The sequence below is a fragment of the Camelus dromedarius genome, chromosome 2 (assembly GCF_036321535.1).
Source record: "Camelus dromedarius isolate mCamDro1 chromosome 2, mCamDro1.pat, whole genome shotgun sequence".
Taxonomy (NCBI): Eukaryota; Metazoa; Chordata; class Mammalia; order Artiodactyla; family Camelidae; genus Camelus; species Camelus dromedarius.
In genome coordinates, this window is record NC_087437.1 from 64,904,986 (window position 1) to 64,929,883 (window position 24,898).

The 24,898-nt window shown below is 39.4% G+C and overlaps 1 protein-coding gene across 5 annotated transcripts in view; it reads right to left on the bottom strand.

Moving 5' to 3' along the window:
- CD86 (CD86 molecule) overlaps nt 1-19,392 on the bottom strand; it is a 55,482-nt gene extending 36,090 nt beyond the window's left edge. The window contains exon 1 of one of the 5 annotated variants that reach the window (XM_010981545.3): nt 19,251-19,392. In XM_010981545.3, coding sequence (XP_010979847.1) covers nt 19,251-19,264 — 14 coding nt within the window. In that variant the 5' untranslated portion in view covers nt 19,265-19,392. Of the gene's footprint in view, nt 1-1,072; nt 1,257-9,867; nt 9,954-19,250 lie in introns of those variants that run through there. The other 4 variants (XM_064494723.1, XM_064494709.1, XM_064494718.1 and 1 more) reach the window with 4 other exon arrangements.
- Nucleotides 19,393-24,898: the final 5,506 nt, after the last annotated feature.

A 24,898-nucleotide genomic window follows, 5' to 3' on the forward strand; every position in this document is an offset into this window, starting at 1 on the left:
ATTTAATTAGTACTGTTTTCCCATTAGGCTAGAAACTTCTAGAGAACAGGGACCATGTCTTATATGCTCCCTGTTAAAAACTCAGTACCTGGGACATAGTAAGCATTCAAAAATATATTTAGAAAACACAAATTAACAGAGATTTATAAAAGCTTCCATTATACACAAGATAGCTCATGTTAATATAGGTAGTGGTATCTGCAGCAGCAAACGGAAGATACAATATGAACTGTGAATTTGTGCACTTAATTAAATAGACTCATTTTAGTCCAGAGCCTGAGTTCCGAGATTGAGTTGCATGTCAGAGGAACAGGTCAACTCCTTAATTATTACAATTTGAGAGGAGTGGGAAGGTCCCTTGGCCAAAAATTATTTTCACGTGTCTCTCCAGAGCCTTAAATAACTATTAGTGGAGGCACTATTTTAAGCCTATTTGCAAATGCAAATATGTTCATGGTATACAGAACACGATAAACTACCACCTGGGCTCTTTTTTGATCTAGGACTATTTCTTTCCAAATGAGCCATTGGTCTCTGGTGCCAGGAGGGGCCAATAGTGGGATGGGGCACTTGGATGGGAAGAAGCAATGGGCAAAGGTTTCTGGCCAGGAGAAGTGAAACGCCAAACAAGAAAGCAGAGGCCACTGCAGAGGGTGTAAGTTTTGCTCTCATCCTCTGGACTCCCCACTGGGGCAAGGGGCTCAGGCAGGGCCAGCATACTTGGACAACTTCTCTTGGAGCAGAGCTAACTGGAGCCCCCAGCAGTCCAGGGCCAAGAGCGGGTGCCGGTTGTTTGGTAAGTGGCACCTTCTATTTCCTGCCTCTCATGTCTCTTAGCTCACCAAAACAGGTAGAGGGAACTGCCTAGAAGAGACACATTTTGGTAACATCCCACCTCTGACATAGCCAGTCTGCAAGTCAAGCCTGATGGTCAAGGGTTTTAAGCATGTACCCCACGCCCCTTCTTACCCTCTCCCTTGTTGGCTGTCAGCCCCACCTCTGAACAGCTGCCCCAGATGCAGCTTGATCCCACACCACGCTCCCCAGGCATCCAAGCTTCAGAAGAACATACCTGTCACAAATGCCCATCCACTGCAGCTCCCAGAGACCAGAGGCATAAGCCCAGTGGCATTCCCAAGGAACTCAGAAGCAAGGTCTTAAGAATAAATGAAGAGGAGCCTTTGTGAGCTCCCCATACCTCCTAACACTCCTTGTAGAGAAAGAAGTAATGTCAGGGCTGAGGCCAGATCTCAAATGCAGAAAGGGGAACTGACTAGAGAGAAATAACACCACAGACAGGGGCAGTGTTCTCGCTGGTTCCAGATAACTTCTGCTGGCAGGTGGGCATTTCCACTGATGAGAATGACTACAAATGCGCTCCTGAGAGCCAGTGACTGTAAAGCCCTGAGGAAACCCCCAGAAGACAGCTCAGCCACAAACATGGCAAAGACACCTTCCCCGACTGATTACAGACGTCCATAGGTAGAGTCAGCCGAGTTCAGCAAATGTTTTTCTGGGCAGCCATGTGCTAGACACTGTGTCTGGCTTGGCGGAGCTGCAGGAGACAGTCCTCAACCAGAGACAGCAGAGAGACCTGGAATCTCACCTGTCACCTTCCCATTCATTCGCTGAGTACCTCTCCATAGATCCTGCCAGAAGCTAATGAACAGCCCCTATTTTCAGATCATCCTAATCTAATCCTCATTGTTCTAACCTAGAATGTTTCTATTACCTTGGTCTGCTATTTCTGGAAGTGGGTGGTATTCTTGAGTCTGGGGAAAAGTCACAAGAGGAAGTATGAAAGGTATGTGAATCCCGAGTGGATTTTTCCAAACCTGGTGCTTAGGCAAAGACAGGCTTCATGTAGGTAATCCTGCCCCAGATGCATGGCTTTTTTTTTTTTTTTTTCATGACCTGATCAGGCCCTGCAAAGCCCTCTGCTCAATGTTCAGGCATTTATCTACCTCCAGTCTGCAGCATTTGAGCTCAGGAGAGAGGCAGCCCCTTCTGCGCCTGCCTCCCTGCTCTGAGGGAGGATAGCTGTGTGCCCTGCAAGGCTGGAGGAATTAAAAGTGACAAAATGAAAACTGCTTGCTGTTGTCTTGGTGGAGGAGGTCCACCCAAGCAAAGACGTATGGTACAGGGGAAGTAGCTTGGGTTTGGAACTGGTGGTCAGTCCAAAGTCAAATCCTGGCTTAAGCCACTGGACCCTGGGCAAGTCACTGAACATCTCCCAGTCTCAGTCTTCTCATCTATGAAATGTGACTAGTAACAGCTTCCTTGCCACATTGTTGTGAAAAACAAATGAGGTCTTGCGTGTAAGCCACCAGGCACTGGGCATGCTAAGCTGCTATTTAGTCTTCAGTGTTACTTTCCTACCTTCTTTTTGGACTTTGTGATTTTCACTCTGACCTTTCCATAAAGATCTTCCTTCTATCACTGGAAAGGTGATGATCATTCTTCCTCCAGACAGGTTTGTAAACCCCTTCACCTTCCATCCAGGGCCTCCCAAACTCATAGGGCTCCCCTATGGGTCTTGAGCCCTGACTCACAGAGTTACTTCCCCTTGGCCATTCTCTGTGCATACCTTGGAAACTTCATCCTTTATTCGAATAGGCCTCACCTGGGGTTTTCCTCTGGATTTTACAATCATATAGTTTTTTTTTTTTTATTTGAAAGGGTCCATTTGGTTTCCTTATTGTAACACATGAAATTACCACCTATCAGAGCACAGGAAAGTAATTCACATTCCACTTAGTTTTCAAGTTTTCTTCTCTTCCTTGTGCTTAGCAGTCAAAATATAAGATAGGCTAGATTGGAAAGTCCTGCTATCAAAATATTTGAGATCCTATTTCCCAAACTTCATTCATTCTAGCTGCCATTACCACTTCATACTTGTGTAAAATGTGTACTATTCTTTACACAATGTTTTTCTCTTAACTTACTTTATTTAAGTAAATGTATTTTAAAAGGAATCCTTATGTCAATACTAAAAACTTTAAAAAGCAGTATCATCTGCCATAAATAAAGGATGAGTAAAAATAACACTTTACACTGTGCTTTGGAATCACAGAGACCTGTGTTCAAACACCAGCTCTACTAGTTAATACCTGTGTGTTCTTGGGGAAATTACTTAACTTCTCTGAGCCTTAGTTTCCTCACAGAAGTGAATATCTCATAAGTTTCTTGTAAGGATCAAATAGGATCACACACACACACACACACACACACACATATATATACACATACATACATATATATATATGCATACACACACATATATATGTATATATAGTGCCTAGCACAGATTCTGGCATATAGCAGGTTCTTTTAAAAAATAGTTGTTTCATTGTTTTTATTTTTTTTCCCCATATCCATTCTCTTATCTACTTATTTCAATTTCTGCTTAGAGCAGCCTCCTCTAAAGCTGTAACACAGAAGTATGGGGAGATGAGTGGTGAGGCAGGCAGCAGAAATACAGGATGCTCCAGTCTGCAGCATTTGAGCTCAGGAGAGAGGCAGCCCATTCTGAGCCTGCCTCCCTGCTCTTTTGGAGGCTAGCTGTATGCTGAGAGGAGGTCACACAAAATGAAGATCAGTTCCTCGTGTTTAATGAGGAGGAAGTTGCTGGTAACCTGAGAAATCTGCCTTCTCTGTGGGGCTGCTTCCTCCACTGCCTCACTCCCAGATCTTCTCAGGTCTGAGGCGACCAAGGCTACAAGGAAAGCAGCGGGCGGTGTGTGGCGGGGTGGCTTATAGATGGTGGCTGAGTTGGGGAAACAGGTCCCTTCCTGATGTCCTTGCTCAGCTTTGCTCAAGAAATGTTCCTTTGGGACCACATAATTAGGGCCCACTCTGGAAGGCAGAGCTAGAAACCTGTGGCAGTTGGAAACATCCACTTAGCTGACTTTTCCAATTCCAGTTATGTATTTGTTACTTTATATAAATGGCTTCCTGTGGTCAGTTGTAAAATGGTATTTTTAGAGCCCTTCCTTCTTAAAGCATAAACACTCCAACTACTTAGAGAATGAAAAGACAAGCCACATACTAAGAGAAAATATTTGTAAAACACAAATCTGATAAAGGACTAGTATCCAAAATGTACAGAGAACTCAAAGATAAGAAAACAAACAACTCAGTTTAAAAATAGCAAAAGAGCTGATCAGACAAAAGTCACCAAAGATATACTGATGGCAGATAAGCACGTGAAAAGATGCTCAGTTTCATGTGGCATTAGGGAAATGCTAATTAAAACAATAATTTAAAAAAACCCACAGTAAGCTACTCCTACACACCTGTTAGCATGGTTAAAAATTTTAAAACTGACAATACAAAATGCTGATGAGAATATGGGGCAACAGGAACTCTCATCCATTGCTGGTAGGAGTGCAAAACGATATAGGCACTTTAGAATACCTTCTGACAGTTTCTTATAAAACTTAACATAAGCCTACCATATGATCCAGCAGTCATTCTCCTCGGTATTTACCCAAAAGAGTTAAAAACTTATGTCCACACAAAAACCTGTGGATCACTATTTATAGCAGCTTTATTCATAGTTGCCCCAAACTAGAACTAAGATGCCCTTCAATAGGTGAATGAATAAAGAAACTATGGTACAATGGAATACTATTCAGTGATTTAAAAAATGAGCTATCAAGTCACAGTGAAATGGAGGAACTTTAACTGCCTATTGCTTAATGAAAGAAACCAATCTGAAAGGGCTACATACTATGTGACTCCAACCAGATGACATTCTGAAAAAGACAAAACCATGGAGACAGTAAAAAGATCAGTGGTTGCCCAAAGATGTGAGGAGGGATGAAGAGGTGGAGCACATGGGATATTTAGGGTAGGGAAACTACTCTCTTATCCTACTGTAACAGTAGACATATGTTATTATAAATTTGCTAAAACCCATAGAACTATAGAACACAAAGAAACGTAACTTAAAGTATGGACTAGTTAATAATAATAATAGGAGAAACTGGGTGCTGAGTACGGAGTATACAGAAGTTCTCTGTATTATCTGCTTAATATTTCTGTAAATCTAAAACTATTTTAAAAATAAAATCTATTAATAATCTAAACATACACACACACACTAACCACATGCACTGATTCCTGGTAAAGCAACCAAATGAATGATATGACATTTAGAAGGCTTCTAGACTAGTGGGTAAGAAAATTAGCATTGATTTCACAGTCCAAAGGTTCACTTCTCCATGTTGTAACACTTGTAATCAGACACCATACATAAGATGTTGCAGCAAAAAATCTCCAGTTTTGTATTTCTGCCCTCTATTTTGACATTTTATGTATCTTTCTGGCGCAGAACCATAGATTTTTATGTCAGCTCCTTAGGTAAATTAAAGAAAAAGCCCCATTGTTTTCTAAGGGCCAGATCAATTAAAAAAATAGCTTTCAGTTCCATGTTTCTGAGGGAACATTTTTAGAAATATAGAAAGTTTCTTTTTTCTTTGAGGGGGAGATACAATCTTGACCTACACTTAAAACAAATTTTATACAATTAAGCATTAGAGATTGATTTCTTTGTCTGAGCTAAAATTTTGCAGCTTCAGGATTCACATCCTGCAAGTGGGTCAGTGAGGCAGCAGAGACCCTCACTCTTACAACCTCTAGCACAGGCTCCACCCCCGTCCTAGGCTGGCTTGTTCGATCTCCCCAGCTGCCCTGGTGTACCTCCTCCTATTCACTTTCTCCTGATGCAAATTCACACCCATCATTCATGCATGCCAAGAAAGAGGCAATGTGTATTGTTTCTTGACTTGTATTTGATCAACTTCTGAACACCGAAACTAGGACCCAGTGACACACTTTTGCCTAGATGTCCTCTAAGAAGTCAGAAAGGTAAAGGGCACCAACAGTTATTTGCAAGATTCTATCAAGTGAATGCAAAAGATTCTTGTCTGCGCTTTCTCTCAAAATCACATGGCAGCTTAACAAAACACACCCGAACTTCAGCAGCAAAATACGTTTATCTGGATTGAAGATTATATTAGCATGTATTGAAAGGTATGTTAAGGGAAAAAACTGTCGAAGGGGTAAGCATCAGGATGCATGCATTTTAGAAAAAGAAGTACTTTTGTACTGGGGGCCTTCAGATGAGCTGTTACTTTAGCTGTCTGGGCCAGTGAGGAAGATGAGGGCGGTGAAGCTGGGTAAAGCTCAGGGTAAGGGCAACAGCCCCAGCATTCCAGACTTAGGGGCTGAGAGGGGTCAGTGGCCTGGTGGAGACAGGGCAGAATGGGGTGGGGTGTGCTGTGACACATCCAGAACCAGGAGTTTTTCTGGGAAGCGTGGTGGATGGAGACACTTCATTGTTTGTCCCTGTGAACCAGACCCATCACTGGGGAACAGGCCCCAGGGACCAGCGGGGAACTGGACCACAGGTCAGGAAACAAGGTTGAGCCAGAGAAGAACTGTAATTTAGGGAACTGAGGGATTCACGACTCACCCCATGGTCAGAGATTGAGATTATAGCTGCAAGGCCACATCCAGTGCAACCCCCCTGCCTTGCCTGCCTGCCGCTTGTACAAACACCTCCTGGAAGGGGCTGGGTAGAGCACCATGGCTGGTGCCAGAGCATCTGTGGGAACTGGTAGTAACTGTAGATTCTAGTGACATCCAAATACACACATACTATGCTTCACCTGTGTTCCCACCCATCTTTGTATCTCAGTTAACATTTCCCATTTTCCAATAATTCTTAAAAATTCACAGATGTAATTGCACCATTTGGAATTTCTACTTTGTAATTTGCCTTCATTCATTCAACAAATGCTTTACTGGCCCCGATGAAGTGCAGGTCCTGGGTTGGTGCTGGATCACAGGTGAGCAAAGGCAGAGGATCCCTGCCCTCCCAGATCCTGCAGGTGAGTGCGGGAGACCTGCACCAATCTAATAAAGGACTTAACTCTTCTAGCAATTTTTACATTAAGAATATTATCGCATTTTATTTCTTCTAACAGAGTACCTTGGAGGCAAGGTACTTGCCACCAAGTGATTTTCAACATAAACAACTTCAGTTACGTATGACGTCTTAATGATTAAATGCCATCTTAAGAGCATGAGACAGATTCTGACAAGATCATGTAGATCACAATTAAGAAAACTTTCCCCAGGCCCTCCATCTCAGGAGTAGGCTCCCCAAGAGATATGTCCTATTTTAAATGGTCACCGTGACTGATGGATGGCACAGCAGAGAGAGCTCACTTGAGGGAAGGGCAGACTAAGTGATTCCTAACTAATTTAATAATTCTGTACTCTAGCCATCCAGTAAGGCTTACAATACGATCTCAAGTCTCAGGACTTCCTCTGATAGTTTACACAAAAGATGGCCTATTAGTTAACAAATAACAAAATTTCATAAAATCGTTCCAAGACAAATGAAGTACATAACACTGGCAAGTTAGCAAATTGATAAGATAAACTGCCAACATTGGTGATGGCACTTTTCAGAATCTAACAAAGTGAATATCTGATTCCAAACTTATTATCCTTTTCAATCTTTAGTGTTACCTGGGAACATTAAATCCCAACTCAGAAGATTGTGATCTCTGAATTTTAGTGGCCCCTTGCTTTAAGAATCTGCTCTTACACATTCTGAGAAACCGTCATTTCTTTCACAAAGCTTCTGACATTAGCCATTTCCTTTATACTCAGAAGAAATAAAATGAGGTAATATTCTGAATGTAAAAGTTGCTAGAAGAGTTAAGTCCATATATTTTTTCCTATATGTGCAGAGGAGGGAATATAATACATAACAAAACTGACACATTTTAACAAATGGCAGCGTAATTTCAAATTTAGGGAAGCACGATCATCTGTGAAAGCACCTTTTTATGCAAAATATTTATAGAGGTGTATAAATAAAATGTGCACTACAGAGTAAAATAAAATAGACTGGGGCATACAGAACATAGCTAGTATGACTAAGCTTGTTTAAAAAAAAAAAAACCCTGGATTTTTTAAAGCTTCCATTTCACAACAGGGTCGAGGGAGGGGGTACTGCACACCCAAGGCTCACTTCCCTGTATCATCTTCGTAACCAAAAGCAATGCACATAAGACTTCTGTGAACCCTTAAAATATGCATTTGTCAACTTGGATTTGCAATTTTCAAGTTGGTGGTGCAGAACCACAGAAGTGTAATTTTTGCGGTTCCCTTCACACACCTTTCTCTGGAAGATTCTAAAGATCCACCACCACACTGAGGTGTGGCTCCCTGAAAGAAATTTTCCAGCAAAACAAGATGTCGCTCTTTCTACTCTTCAGTGACGTGAGTAAAGGAAAGCCTCTTCTGAAAGTGCCTTAAATAGATTTCCTCAAATCTGGTTTAAGACTGAAAATCATTTCAAATAAGCCTTGCCCTGGTTAGCTACAGCTTTAATGGGAGGAGGTGGAGTTTTTAAGAAGGACAGCATTTGTAAACCAGTTCCATCTTCGCATTTCTTGGATTGGAGACACAGTATTGTATTTGTCATCACACTTGAGTTGCATTTTCACTGTGCCTGGACTATTTGCATACAAACAAAAGAGATTATTTTTAAAAGAGGCTTTCTGTGTTTTTGTTTTGGTCCTTTGGGATGACTGTGGTAAGACAGGACCAAGCCATTTTCACAGCTTGGATTTCACACGTGTTTATGTTGCCCCCTCACTTCCCCTTCCTCACCACCCGCTTCCAATTCATTGGCAGCCAGTGATAGGACCTTCGTCACCTCTTGTCCGGACTATTCCAACAGCCTCCAAGCTGGTTCCCTCTCACTATCATTTACTGTACCATTATCTTCCGTCAAAAACAATCTGATTATGAAACTTCCTTGCTTTAAAGATTTGCTCCCGGTTCCTCTTGGGTAGTGGTCACATTTCTTACTTAGCAAGACGCATGAGGCCCTTCACAGCCTGAATCCAAGTTTTCTCTTCTGCTTTTATCAATCAACTCATATAACTTGTCTAGTCACACTTGAACTGTTCGCTATTCCCTGACCTTCTCAAGCCCTTTCAGGACTTTTCTGCCTTCTTTGCCTTTGTACAAACTGTCCCTTCTGCCTGGAATGCTTTTCTTGCCTTCTCAGCCTGCAAAATGCTCCTCTTCCTTTAAGAGCCAGATCATTCCACATTCCTTGAAGATTCAGTTCACAGCTGAAACTTTTTTTTTTTTTTTTTGCCATCCTTCCCTCCTCTTTTCACAGTATCTCTATCTTCCTTGCTCCCAAGTCACCTTATTTATTCTTCCCTTGTAACGTTTCCCCATGGGGCTAAAGTCTCACTGCTCAGATGGTGCTCCTGTCCTGAGTTCCAAAAGAGCAATGGGCATGTTTCATTCCCCTTTGCATTCCTAGTGGTTAGCAAAGGAACAGGTCCAGTAAAGGTTATTAAAGTTAGTATCTGTTAGCTGGTTGCTTATAAGCTGGGTGCCCTGCTAAGTGCTTTAAATGTGTTACTTCACTTAATCTGTGCAACAAACATACACAGTTTTATAAACGAGGAGAAGTAAGTTTCAGAGAAGTTAGGCCACTTGCCTGGGGATACACAGCCGGTGACCTCCAGGTTTTAGTGGGATATAGAATTAAATCTGTTTTAATTTCTGGCTGATAATGCTGCATGACTGTCATTAGAATGTCGGATAGATGCCAGTGTACTTTTTTGGTGTGGTCGGGCACTGAGTAAGTCTCTCCACTCTGCCCCTTACTAATTGTGTGATGTTGAGTAACTTGCTTAACCTCTCTAAACCTCAAGTTCCTCAATTTTTTTTCAATGGGGGAAAATAATGCTGAGCTCACACAGTCATCATAAGGATCCAGGGACAACACCTATTCAAGTTCCTAGCCCTCTCCCTGCTTACCACAGCCATCGCTGCTCCTTCCTACTCCGAGCCACGCACTGCATAAGCCTCCATTCGCTCACTTTATCCTTATCCTCTGAAAAATGGAAATTATGAGACCTTCTAACAGATGGAGAAACTGAGGCTTAGAGAAGTAAACTGCCCATATTTCCTTTATAAGGACATGTTTTTCCTAAGGCCCACCCCCCGAACTGAATGATCCCCTCAGATCAATTCCTAAGGAGTGTGTAAAGGATGGGTGAAATTCAGCTAGAGGCATGAAAGAGACTGGGTTTGAGTCTGCTTGACTTTTTTCCTAACTTTTTTTTTTTTCTGGCAACCATGAACGCTTAAGAAGGCAGGAAATTCTCTTGGAAACAATGTCCTGGGTGAGCCACCGAATGGGCACATTAACTCTTCTAGTCCCTGCTCAAATTTTCCACCTTTTCCATTGAGCCCCCAATCAAGTTCTCTCCTCAGTCCCAATCCACTATCTTCCAGCCACCAGGTGAAGATCTTGGGAACACTCCCAACTCAGTCGGAAGGGAAAAAGATAAGTGGCCTCTGCCTTAAGGTCTGGCTTCCTAGGGGAAGTGTCTTGCTGGCTCCACACTTTCAGTACCCTTAGCTTCTGTCTCCCAGCCTCACCTGCCTTGTTCCATTTTTATTCCTTCCCACTTGCTGTTGCCTCACTCCCTCGACCAAGGCTTTTACACTCAAGTGCCTGCAGGGTCCTGGCAGGTAATGTAAATAAACAAAGTGGGCCACGTGGGCAGTGGAGAGATTATGCCCCACTGGGGGTCGGGCAGACTCTGCTAGATTCACCGGTTGTTACCATATGGGAATGTGGGTCCAGTGTTACCAAGTATTCTGATTTCCCAGAGGAGCTGGAAATTCAAATTTATGTGGATTCTCCAGATTTTTTTAAATGTTGGCAACGAGTTGTATTTATGTTCTTTTTTTCTTTTTTCTTTTTTTTTAAAGACTACTGTCAGTCTGCATACTATTTTTGGTCTACCAGACTTTAATTTTCAACCTCTACCCCAGACCACTGGTTCCTTCACTCTTGCCTTTGTCACTTGGTTGTCAGAGCTTGTTTTGGACCCTGACCCAAAACGCCTCTCTCCGAGCTCCAATTTCTTCATCTACAAATCTTTCTCACTACTAAAGGTAATCTGTTCTTCCCCGATCTCCCATGATACACAGCATGCTTGTTCAGAACTTCGATCTAGAATCACATGAGAGTCTGGACTCCTGGGTTGTTACCAGCTACGTGACCTGGGCAAGTTACTTAACATCGCTAAGATTCAGTTTTCATTGGTGGAACGTGGGGGATAATAAGAGTGCCTCCTTCCTGAAAGGATTCAATGAAACAATACATGAGTAGCAGAGTGTATGATAATGCCCCCCCCCAATATGGTGAGACCTCCCTTAGTAGCGTCTAACAGGATCTCTATCTGATTCAACTTCATTTTCTCAACATTAAATAAGACTATTGGATAAGTTAATAAACAAATAGTTCCAACTCCCTCCTTTCTAACCTTGATCCACTATAGCCCGGGCCCCCATATAACTTATTCCTAAGCCACTCCTGCCACAATTATCTCCCCCTTCTCTGAACTTCAGCTGTGCTAACAGAGGGCAGAGGTAGAAACTGGTGGCCTGGTAGTGAGACATGCTGGCATGTAAAAATGCGTCCAGACACTGATGCAGGATATAAGAAACAGGAAATTTCTCCTGTGAGTCTACCTTAGATCGATTCTTATTTTTCATTATATTAAATAATGGTGTGATAAACATTTTTGTGCACAAATCTTTTAACATCTCTCTTACTATTTATCTAGATCCCTTAAGGTGACATTATTAGAGCAAGAGGAGTAAGCATTTTTTATGATAAAGAAAAATAGTTTATATATCTTCTCAAATTAGAAGTGTAAATTTGAATGTTACTCATGATGACTAATGAGCAAAAAAAGCCTTTATAAATAAAAGAAGACATAACAGACATAAAATATTTGAAGTCCAGAAGGCTTAAAAGGGGGTTTCAAGGACAACTTCATGAAGACACTCACATAAGTACCAATTATACGGCAGGATTTCATTTCAATGTTTTTGGCATCTTACCTTATGTAAATATATTTTAGGTGGCTTTTTTGTTTGGTTTTCACCTTTTTCACCTGCATCGAGCCTGGCCTTTTCTTATCTTTAATTAGGAGGTCTGTTCTAGCAACTTCTGTGTAATAGGTAAGAATCCATTTGCTAGAACTGAATCAGAAAAGGCAGAGCCAAAGAAATTTAAGACTTCATTTAAAATATAGGAAATAATAGATTTTAAAGAAAAAAATGTGAAGCCTAAAATATTTCATTTTCACAAGACTTTACATCCATTGTAAATTCTTATAACCTTCATGGCATTGGTAAGTACTAGTAGCCCCATTTTACAGATGGAGGCACTGAGGTTCAGGGAGCTAGATAGCTTCCCCAAGGTGATACCGCTAATAAGTACAGAGCTACTTATTATTATTATTTGACACCAGTCTGACTGACTCAAACTCTGGCACTGATCCAAGACACAATACTACCTACAGACAAATGGAAAACTCGCACGCTTCTGTTACAAGAAATATCATCACATTTGATATATTTACCACTAAGCTAAGCACTAAGCACTCTCAAGAGAGAAATCCTGCTTACTGATCTCCAGGGTATTTCTAATTTGTGGCATTGTGCCTAGAACAAAGGTGCTGAATGAACTGAAAAAATTACTAAATACAGAGAAATAGGCAGTGGGCCAAGTTTGCATGCATAAGCATTTTTAAGACTCTTGATACAGAATCTTAAATTGCTTTCCAGGAAAGTTGAAGTAGTATATGAAAGTACCATTCTTCTTGTATACTCTGAGCATTATTATTCCCACCCCCTAAAAAAAACAAGTTGTTAACTTGATAAATCAAAATATCTCATTGGTATTTGCACTGGCATTTCTTTAATATTTATCAAAGATGAATATTTTGTGTTTTTTTAATTACATTTTAAACTTTTCATTTTGAAATAATTAAAGATTCAAAGGAAGTTGGCAAAAAAGTGTACAGGGAGATCCTGTGTACCCTTCACCCAGTTTCCCCCAGTGGTAACTTCTGTGCCTGCTAGTACAATGTCAAAACCTGGAAATGGACATTGGTTTAATCCACTGAACTTATTCAGATTTCTCCAGTTTTATGTGCACTTGTGTATGTGTGTGTGTGTGTGTGTGTGTAGTTCTATGCAATTTTACCACATGTGTAGATTAATGTAACAACTTCCATGATCAAGATACAGAACTGTTCCATCACCACAAGGCTCCCTGGTGCTATCCCTTTGTACCACACACCTGTTCCTTTCTCCACACCCCTAACTGTGGCAGCCACTAACTTGCTCTCATCTCTATGACTGTGTTATTTCAAGAATGTCATAAAAATGGAATCACACAGTGACATTTTGGGATTGGCATTTTCACTTAGCAGAAGTCCCTGGAGATTCATCCGAGTTTTTGTGTGAATCAATAGTTCTCTCCTTTAATTGCTGAGTAGTATTCCACTGTATACATGTACCACAGTTTGTTTAACCATTTACCCATGGAAGGACATTTTTCCCCCAGTTTTTGAGTACTGGGAATAAAGTTGCTATGAACAATCATGTACTGTTTTTTTTCAAGTGAACATAGGTTTTCATTTCTCTGGGATACATGCCCAAGAATGCAATTGCTGGGTTATATGATAAATGTATGTTTGGTTTTGTAAGAAACTGCCAAACTGTTTTCCAGAGTGGCTGTACTATTTTACATTCCCAATGGCAATGTGTGAGCGATCCAGTTTCTCTGCACCCTGTCAGCATTTGGTGTTACCATCATTTTCACTTTAGCCATTCTGACTGGGGTGTGGTGATACCTCAGTGTGGTTTTAATTTTAATCCCCATAATGGCTAGTGATGTTAAACATCTTTTCATGTGCTTATTTATCATCTGTATATCGTCTTTGGGGAAATGTCTTTCTGTCTTTTGCCTATTTTCTAGTTGGATTGTTTGTTTACTGGTTAATCTGATAAATGAAAATATCACGTTGGTGCTTGAATTGGCGTTTCTTCAATGTGTACTGAAAAGAGTATTTTTTGATTATTTACAAATTTTAAAGTCACTTAATTATTAACTGCACTGCACTGCTTTTGTAATTTCATGGTCATTGGTTACTATTCCCAGTTAGACTATAAAAATCACATGTCAGCGTTTTCTTCTATATTCTCCATACTGTCTTAAAACTATCAAGTTCTTGATGAAGACGTATTGCTTAGTTGGTTGAAAATAGTCATAAGATGGAGACGATGATCTAGGTTTATCTTTTGGGTGGTTATTTATTTCAGGTTTTGCCCCATGGTTACTTCCTGGCTGATACTAATTCATTTACTTAACTAAATGTGCATTCTTTTTTATCTTTATTAGATCTTTTAGTAGAGTCAAACCTGATTAATTGATCCCCAACAATATAGAACTGTGATATTTGGGTTGTTTGGCCCACTAATATTCTGAGACTACAGGAAGCAAATTTTAGACTCATTTTAACTTCAACGCTTTCTAAGAAAATGATTTAATACTTCCCTATTCCAATCCTATTACGTTTTTTCCTGTTTGTTGACATGTTACAAGTGATCCTCCAAATTCCACTGGGGTTTGTTTCCTGCTTTACATCATCAGATTCACCACAAATTTCCTCTCTGACTTGAATAACGACTTTCTCATGGCTTAACAAGAGAGAGAGGAATCTGTGTCAGTACCAAAACTCTGACATAAAATGACAGCTGCAGCAAGGAAAGGAGACTCTGGGTCTGCTGCCTGACTCCAGGGTGTCTCCTTGTGGCTCTTTATGGACAGCAGAGGTGAGTTTAGTCCTGTGAAGAGGTCCCCTTTCATCACTGAGTGTTTTGGGGGAGTGGTCCATCTGCTGTCTCAGTTCTCAGCTCTCTGAGGTCTACCCCCTCTACTCAGCCTGGAGTGCTCTGCAAAGGTCACCAAGGACTTCTGGCCTGACATTTTCAGTCATTCTCCTACTTCACCTTTCTGCAGAATTTGACACCATGACTACCCTCTACTTTGTGAAATATTTTTCTCCTGTTAGCTTAGGTGACCTAATCCTTTTTTTTTTTTTTTTTTTTTGGTTCCTCCCCTACCTCTCTGAGACACTTACTCCACTTATTCAGTTTTTTTTTTTTTTCCTGGCTATATGTGCTCTCGCCAAAGGATTATGTACACTTACCAAGTGTATTAGTTCATTAGGGCTCTGGCAACCAAGTACCACAAACTGAGTGGTTTAAACAACAGAAATGTAGTGTCTCATAGTTCTGGAAGCCGGAAGTCCAAAATGAAGGTATCAGCAGTGCTGGTTCCTTCTGAGGACTGTGAGGGAGGCTCCGTCCCAGGCCTCTCCTCGTGGCTTACAGGTGGCGTCTACTCCATGTCTCTTCACATCATCGTCCCTCTAGCTGTGTTTCTGTAGCCAAATTTCCCCTTCTTTTTACGCATACCAGTCATCTTGGATTAGGGCCCACCCTGATGACCTCATTTTAGCTTGATTATCTCTGTAAAGACCCTGTCTCCAAATACAGTCACATCCTGAGGCACTGGGGATTAAGACTTCAACATACGATTTTGAGGGGACACAGTCAGTCCTTAACACTCAGTCCCTAAAGTCACTTTTCCTGTGTCTCATGTGCTCAGTGTAGAAGTTTGGTAAAAATGCTTTGTCTTTCCATGGACATGTCCTCCTCTTTTAAAAATTGAAGTATAGTTGATTTATAATATTAGTTAGTTTCGGGTGCACAGCATCCTTCTCTTACTTGCATCTCTTTCCTCCTTTGGTTTCTGTGACATCACTTTTCTCCTGCTTTGCTCCAATCTCTCTAGTCCCTCCTTGGTGTCTGTTGCAGACTCTTCATCCTCATCTACCTCCTTAAGTGTCAAAGTTTTCCAGGTTCCATCCTTGGCTTCTTCTCACTCCACTATCCCTTCTCCCCAGTGATATCACCTACAATGAGAATTTCAACTATCACCTGATGCTGAAGACTCTTATTGCTTACTCCAGCCCATACCTTTCTCTTGAGCTTTAACGCCTGTATATCTTCTTGTCTACTTGGACATCATCATCTAGCTGCTCCAAAGGACCTCAAATTCAGCATGTTAAAAAATGAACTCCACTTCTGTCCTTTCTTTTCCCTTGGCCCAAACCCATTCCACTTCCTATATCCCCCATTTTGTGAAGGATGCCACTATGTGCTTAGATTTTTCTCCTTCCAAGCTCCATATCTGTCAAAAACCAAATCCTGTCAATTCTAGTGCTTAAACCTCCCAAATGCATCCTCTTCTCTCTGATCCCATTAAAACTGCCCGAGTTTCATGTCCTCAGCACCTCTCCTTGGATTAGTTTCCTATAGTCCTATAGGTCCAATAGTTTCCTAACTGACTTCCTTGTCACCCCAGATCAGTTCTGCACTCTGCTGCCTGAGGAATTTTTAAAGCAATTTTATCATATTTGTGCTTGTTAATGATTCCTCAAACTTAGGCTGTGACTTTAGGATAATCATAATAGATGCCTGGGCTCGGGGTGGAGGATGGGGGGTTCCTTGCTCTGGTCTCTCCCAGTCTCCGCCTAATCCTCTGTTAGTACCACGTGTCAAGCATCTTCTTGCAGCTATACTACAATTCCTCCGTGCACCCTACTTGTTTATTTAACCACTCAGACTTTGGGTGTTTAAACTATGTTGACCTCATGAAGCTCACAGCTGGTAGTCCAGAAAAGCCTCAGTTGAGTCTCTCAAACATCTTTTCTCTCCTGGGCTAGCTCTTTGCTCCTGACTTCATCCTTGCATCTAATTTGGCTCTCAGCTTCCTCAGCTTCATCCTCTTTTTCTAGCATTTGGCTTCCCACTGTGATCAGAGTCATTCCCTGGAAGAGGCTAGTCTTGCGCTTGGGCTCTGCTAGTTCATGTCAGCTTCCCTGGGAGCCCAGCCTCAGGCTGTCTTGGCAGGCTCCGAGGGTATTTAATACTTCTGCTGGAAAAAACCTTCCTGAATTCTAGTCTTAGCATTGCCATCAAGTAGCTGTATAATCTCAGACAAATCGCTTCCTTTCTGTTTCTCAATCCTAACTGATAGCAATAAAAACAACTAATAATAATTACTGAGTACTTATCAAACCAATGTTGTAAGCACTTTACATGAATTATCTCATTAAAATCTCATAACCACCTATGACACATCAAAATTACCCCCATTGTACAACTAAGAAACTAAGAATTTCAGTGGTTAAGCAATTGATCCGAGGTCACAAAGCTAGAAAGTGGGAGAAGCTGGGATGCAAACCCCAGCACTCTGGTTCGTCGGTTTGGCCGTTTAACCCCTGCACTGTTCTTCCTTTCACCATGCAGCTCACTCTAGAGCTGTACAATCCATTTGTAAAATAAGGAAATGAGTGCTCTGGTCTCTTCCACACAGAACTGTCTATGAAAACAGGCCTGTCAGGATCTAGTGAGTTATGGGTAGAATGAGTATATTTTGAAGAGAAGTCAAGAGACAAAAAAGTTAAACACAAAGGGCCAAAGCTCAAACAATGGAATTCCACAAATTATGAGTGATCATGTACCAGTATACAGCTGTCCACTTTTCTGAGAGAAGCAGCTACTGGTTTCTTTTTCTTAAATACCTAGTTTTATTTTTCTGCCTGCAGATGTGATCCAAGTTCAAAAGCACAAAATAGAAGATAAAAATATCTGTATTTTTGATAAGCATCATGTGTACACAAGTATCATGTATAAAAGAAGTAGAACTGTACAGCCTGCTTTTTGTCTTAAGCTAAACACATTAAGAATTGCTCCACAATAGAATTTTTAATGATTGAATGGTATTCCATTAAAGATGTTCCGTAGTTAACCAACTACTTATGTTTAGACATTTAAGTTGTGTCTAAGATTTTCCCTAGGAGAAACAATGGGAAGGAAACTATCCATGTCACTAAAACTTTACAAACATATATGATTATGCCCTTATAATGATGAGACTAAACACTATTGGCCATTTATATTTTAAAGTTTCCTGTTCATGATCAATTTTTGGGCCCCATGAAACAGAATCTTAACAAGAACAATGTAAGCAGTGGCCTGTGGCTCTATAGGTATCTGCACGCAGTGTTAGCGTAGTTAAGGGGTACCATTTCTATGGAGCCACAAAAATGATACATTCTGAAATTGACTTCTTCAGACAGAGGTAACATTTCAAAATTCCACTGGAAGGAGAAGGAATCTTTACTTGGAAATTAAATTCTAAGCTTCTCCAATAAAAGCAGCAAAGCTGTTTCCCAAACCAGTAAGCACTGGACAGATGTGGGTTATGTAGATTTTCAAAGAACAATAATAAATAACGAGTGACCCTAGCTACCATCACCCAAGAGAAGGGTGTAAGGCACTCTAGGCCTGCCAGGGCACGGAGAAAGCTTGCAGTGCAGGGCAGAGCAGAAAGATTTTAGCTTTACTCCCTATGACTAGTGTGACCTTTAGCTAATTATTTAGCCACTTTAAGCCACAGTTATCTCTCTGTAAAACACAATGATGATACCATCTATCCAAGAATCACTGCAAAGATTAACATTCAGTGAAATCACACTTGTAAAGTCCGCAGCACGGAGTGCGTGTTCAATACCCCGTAGCTAATTGGATTACTCTGCTTCCTTCTACTGCCTCACCCTGCTCAGAATTTCCCATGGCCTGTCTGTGGCCTGTTATCTAGGTTCTGCGTTTTCTTCTTACACCTCTTATTCCTCTTCCTTTTCCTTGGCCTCTCTCCTTCCACCTTCTCTCTCTCATTCCCCGCACCCCGGGCCAAACTGTCCTTGGTGTACACTGAATTTGCTCCTTATCATTCGTTATACTTACACAGACATTTAAAAATTTCCTGATTCTTGAAATTAATAATTGCAACATTTAAATATTTGGAAAGCAAGTTTAAAAAAATCAAAATGAATCACCTAAAGAACCCCAACAACCAGTAAACATTTTGACACCTCAGATAATTCTCACCTTTAACCAGTAGTCAAATGTCTTTGGTGGGAATGTTTCAAAAAGGTCCCCTGCCTTGAAGGTCAAGCTAGAGTGTTGGAGCAAGAAGGGGAGAACAGCTTCAAGACTTTAGCTAACCTTCCACAGCATAGACCCCTTTCTCCTAGGTGTTCTCCCTTTGGGCTCCCGTGTAAACATGCCCCTAGTAAATAATTACCATTCTTGGGCAGGAAGGACAGAAAACAGAGCACCATCCTCAACCTCAGCCTAACGCTGAGGTCACTTGACTCATAACTGCCTTTCAAAAAACACGAATAATGATCACTTACCATCCGAGAGCCATCTTCACTGTTCCTGCTGTAGGGGTAACGTCTGGGAATGACCCTGCTTGTCTGTCCGTCTGTGCTGGTCCACGTTACAGTGGAAGGAGGAGCAACCCCTCCTACGCCTGTGAAAGCCTTCCTCCTCAATGACTGTATACTCTGTAACTTTCTTTATTAAAGGCTGTTCCTCTTTTTTTTTTTCTACAGATTTTGCCAACACTTGTGGAAGAAATTTAACCCTTTTCTTGCATTTGAATTTGTTGACCTAGGTCTAAATATATTTAAAAAATAATTCAGTGACTTGAGTCCCAGACATGACATTAAAAGGAGGCTGACTAAAAATTCCCACCTCTTGAAATTCCCTCAGAAAACCTAGAAAATAAGATAATTAAAAAGAGAAAAAAAAAAAACACAAACAAAACTCCGCATCTATAAGATAGAGTAAAAGAACATTCCACAGATTTTGGTAGGAAAATTAAAAGTATGTTTTTCTTCATGAAATGTTATTTTAATTTTTTAAAGATTGATGTTATTTTTAGAGCAGTTTTAGATTCATAACAAAATTGAAGAGAAACGTGGAGCGTTCCCATGTACTCCCTGCCCCCCACACATGCACAGCCTTCCCTACTATCAAGATCTCACACCAGAGTGGTACATTTGTTCCAAAAGATGAACCTACACTGACACATCATCACCCAAAGTCCATAAAAAGTGTGATTTATTATGGGTGTGGATTGGAAGTGGGTAGCCTCCCCCTGTGATTTCTACCACTAAGATGATGGAAGATTTTACTGAACTTCATCAGCAAGAAGATGTCCACCTAACAAGAGCTGCATAACCAAGGAGGGCAAACAAAAACTAGCTGCTTTTGTTATTTCATTCCTACTATAGTCCAAGATTAAATTGTCAAAGAGAAGATTCCTAAAATAAAGATCTGAAAAAACAGCAGTATCCTAAAATTAAAAGATGTACTTGAAAGAGAAGCATGAAATCCATCAAGTGGAAACTATTACCAGAAGCAATTTCTGCATATGAACTAAAAAGGCACTCAAAAGGTTCAGATTGTCAAAAAAATTTCTTTAAGAAAATAGATTTTCATCCAGATAAAAAACATTGTGAGCATTTTAAACTCCAAAGACAAAGAAAACTTGAAAAAGAAATTTAAACTAGGCTGACTACAGAGAGAGCTAAACTGACTTGGCCTCTTAATCAACCCTAAATGTCAGAAAATCACAGAACAATATTCATTAAGTTTGGAGATAGCATTCTCTACCAAGATAAGTTGCCAGTTATGTGTGAAGTCAATAGAATATATTACCAAGCAGACAGAAAAACAACAATAACAAAAATACCACCACTAAGATAACCTTTCTAAATAAAGTACTTAAAAGACATGTTCCAGAATATTTAGAAATGAATTAAAATTGAAATTCTAATAATGGAAAAGCTATGACTGAAGAAAGAAATAAAATAAAAAGGCTATGAAGGAAGAAAGAAAAAAATGAAAGCCAGCTAAAATGTAAAGATAAGACTAAAAAAAAGTTGTAAATTAGTTTAGAAGATCAGAATGTTAAGAAAGAATTATTAGAAATAGACTACCTGTATTATTTTTAATGAAGTTTAAAAATAACAAATGATAGGATTCTGAAAAGATTGCAGAGTAGGAAGCACCAGGAATCTGTCTCACTAGACAACTATTGCACTGGCAGAATGTGTCTGATGTACTATTTTGGAACTCTGTAGTCTATTGAAGTCTTTCAATTTCCATAGGAAGGCTTGGACTATAAAATGTGGTTAATTTCAGTCAATTTCAACTCTTGGAAGAGGAGCAGCTGCCCATCTCCCACTCCCAGGTCCACTGCAGGTAGTTGTGCACAAGTTCCTGGAGCAGCTGCATACAGCTTGCATGATTCAGGGTGGACAAAATAACCCTGTATTCCAAATATTTGGGATCTAAATTCTGATCCCTGACTGCTGCTTCTGATAGGAAAGTGCAGACAAAGAGATGAGAAGCCATTGTTGTTGCACCTGCCCCCATTGTTGAAAGTTCCTCCCCTGCCAGTGAAAGTGACTTAGAGGGGATTTAAAGGGCTGGAGCCCTTCCTCTGCCTTTATTTTTCTCTTCCCCCACTTTGTAGAGCCAGGCATTAAAGACTAGGAAGTTCAAAAGCAATAGTGTATGGGGGAAATTAGAAAGTGACCATGCATGCCTAGAGAAAGGCATAGACTCACAAAAGACCTGAGAAAATCCTAAGTTTATACCTCAGTCTGATCCTTGGCACAGAGATAGCCTACAACAATCTAAAAACCAAAAAGAATAATGAAAAGCAAACACTGGGAAAGGTGGATAATCTGATTTCCAGAGTTACCACATTATTAGATTTAAATGTCCAGTTTCAACAGAAAACAATCACAATGTATATAATGAAATGGAAAGTATGGCCCACTCAAAGGAAACAAAAAATCGACAGAAACTGGTCTTGATAAAGACTTGATGGCAGATCTGCAAGACAAAGACTTTAGAACAACTATCTTAAAGATGCTTAAAGAACCAAAAGAAGCTGTGAAGAAAGTCAATAAAATGATGGATGAACAAAATGGAAATATCAATAAAAGAGATAGGAAACCTAGAAAAAAACCAAAACAATTATAGAGCTGAAAAGTACAATAACTGAAATGAAAAATTCACTAGAAGGAATCAAAGGAAAATTTGAGCAAAGAATCAGTGAACTTGAAGATAAAACGAAAGTAATTATCAAGATGAGATACAGGAAGAAAAAAATGAAGAAAAATGATCAGAGCCTAAAGTACCTATGGAACATCATCAAATCAACCAACATATTCATTATAGGACTCCAAGAAGGAGAAGAGAGGGAGAAAGGGCAGAAAACCTTTACAAATTTGATGAAAGACATGAATATAAACATTTAAGCAGCTTAACAATCTCTAAGTAAGATGAACTCAAAGAGACCTACCCTGAGACATATGATGAAACTTCTGAAAGCTAAATACAAAGAGAGATTCTTCAAAGCATCTTATGAGAATCACTTGTCATATACAAGGGATCCTCAATTAGATTATCACCATATTTCTTGTTAGAAACTTTGGAGGCCAGAAGGCCATGGGCCAATATAGTCAAAGTGCTAAAAGGAAAAAAAAAAAAAAAAAAAAACCACACAGTCAACCAACAATCCTATGTATGGAAAAACTATCTTTCAGAGGTGAGGGAGAAATTTAGTTATTCCCAGGTAAACGAAAGCTGAGAGACTTGGTTACTACTAGATTTTCTCTTCAAGAAATGCTTAAGGGAGTCCTGCAGGATGAAATGAAAGCAAACTAGATAGTAACTCAAAGCCATGTAAAGAAATAAAGATGTCAATAAAGGTAAATACATGGGCAATTCTAAAAGCTGGTATTATTTTAACTTTGGTTTGTAATTCTACATTTTGTTTTCTATGTAATTGAAGAGACTAATACATTTAAAAGACTTATTAGTTTATGTTTTGGGGCACACAATGAATAAAGATGCAATTTTGTACTGTCAACAACTGAGTAGGGGTGGTTACACAGCTATAAAGGAACAGAGTTTCTGTATATTACTAAAGTTAACCAAATTAATTCAAATTAAAATACTACAACTTTAGGATGTCTAAATGTAATCCCCATGGTAACCACAAAGAAAGCAGCTACAGAATATATATAAGGACATAAGAAAGGACTTTAAACATTTCACTACAAAAAAAAAATCAACTAAAGGCAAAAGAAGACTAATATAGGAAATGAGAGACAAAAAAAAAATCTATGAGGTAGATAGAAAACAGATACCAAAATGATGAAAGTAAGTCTCCTTATCAATAGTTACTGATAGTTGGAGACTTCATTAGACCACTCTCAATAATGGATAGAACAACCAAACAGAAGATAAGTAAGGAAATAGAGGACAAAACAGACCAACTAGATCTAACAGACGTACACAGAACACTTGGCCCAACAATAACAGCATACATCTTCTTTTCAAGTACACATAAGACATTTTCCAGGATAGACAATAAGTTAGGCCACAAATTAACTTTCAATAGATTTTAAAAGGTAGACATCATACAGAGTATCTTCTCAGACCACAACAAGAAGTTAGAAATCAATAACAGAGACAAAACTAGAAAATTCACAAATTTGTGGAAATTAAGCAACATAATCTTAAGCAACCAATGAATCAGAGGAGAAATCACAAAGGATATTAGAAAATACTTTGAGATGAATGAAAACGAAAACACAACACCAAAACTTGTAAGACACAGTGAAACTAGGTCTTATAGCTATAAACACTGACATAAAAAAAAAACAATGAAAATCTCAAATTGACAATGTAAGGGACTAGAAACTTTACAACATAAGAAACTAGAAAAAGAAGAACAAACTAAATCCAAAGATAGCAGAAGGAAGGAAATAATAAAGATTAAAAAAGAAATAAATGAAATAAAGAATAGAAAAGCAATAGAGAAACAAATCAAAAATTGGTTCCTTTTTAAAGATAAAAAAATTGACAAAAATTTAGCTAGATGGATTCAGAAAAAAAGAAGACTCAAATTACTAAAATCAGAGGTGATGAATGGGTCAAAGAAGAAATAAAAAAAGAGATCAAAAAGAATCTTGAGATAGACAAATGAAAACACAAAATACTGAAACTTATGAGATGCAGCAAGTGCAGTTCTAAGAGGGAAGTTTATAGCAATAAATGTCTATGTTAAGAAAGAAAAGAAGTTCCTTAACTGAATCTTTTAAGAACTTACAAGTAAATTTTATAATTGTGGTATTTTTGTCATCTATTTTACTTTTATTCATGCTTTAAACACAGTACATTATTATTTTGCTTTACACAGTTATTTCTAGCACATTAAATTTAAGGGAAAAATATTTTTTTCTTTCATTTATTCCATTTCAAATTTTTTTATGTACAGCCATACCTAATTTTATTGTGCCTTGATCTATTGCACTTCAGGAATAGTGTGGGGTTTTTGCAAAATTAATGTTTGTGGCAACTCAGAGTTGGCAGATAATGGTTAGCAGTTTTCAGCAATAAAGTATTTTTTAAGGTATGTACATTATTTTTTAAGACATAATGCTATTTGACACTTAATAGGCCAAGTATAGTGTAAACATAACTTTTATATGCCCTGGGAAACCAAAAAATCTTATGTGACTCACTTTGTTGAGGTGGTTTGGAACCAAACCAGCAGTAGCTCTAAGGTATGCCTGTATTTTTTAAACAATACATATTCCTTCTACCTAAAGGGTTTTTTTTTTTGTTTGTTGATTGGTGGGTTTTGGGGTTTTTTATATTTCTTGGGGAGTATGCATACTGGCAATGAATTTTATCAGTATTTGTCTGAAAAAGTAATTCTCCATCATTTCTGAAGAATATTTTTTGCTGGGTAAAGAATTGGGTTGACAATTTTCTTTCTTTCAGTACTTTAAGTACAGCACTCCATTATTTTCTTATTTGCAAGGTTTCAAGGGGGAGAAAAAGTCTGCTGTAATTCTTATCCTTCTTCTGTGGGTAATTTTGTTTCCCTCTATGTATTTTCAAGATTTCCTCTTTGCTTTTGGTTTTCAACTTTGAATATTGGCATGGACTGAATTGTTTCCCCCTAGAA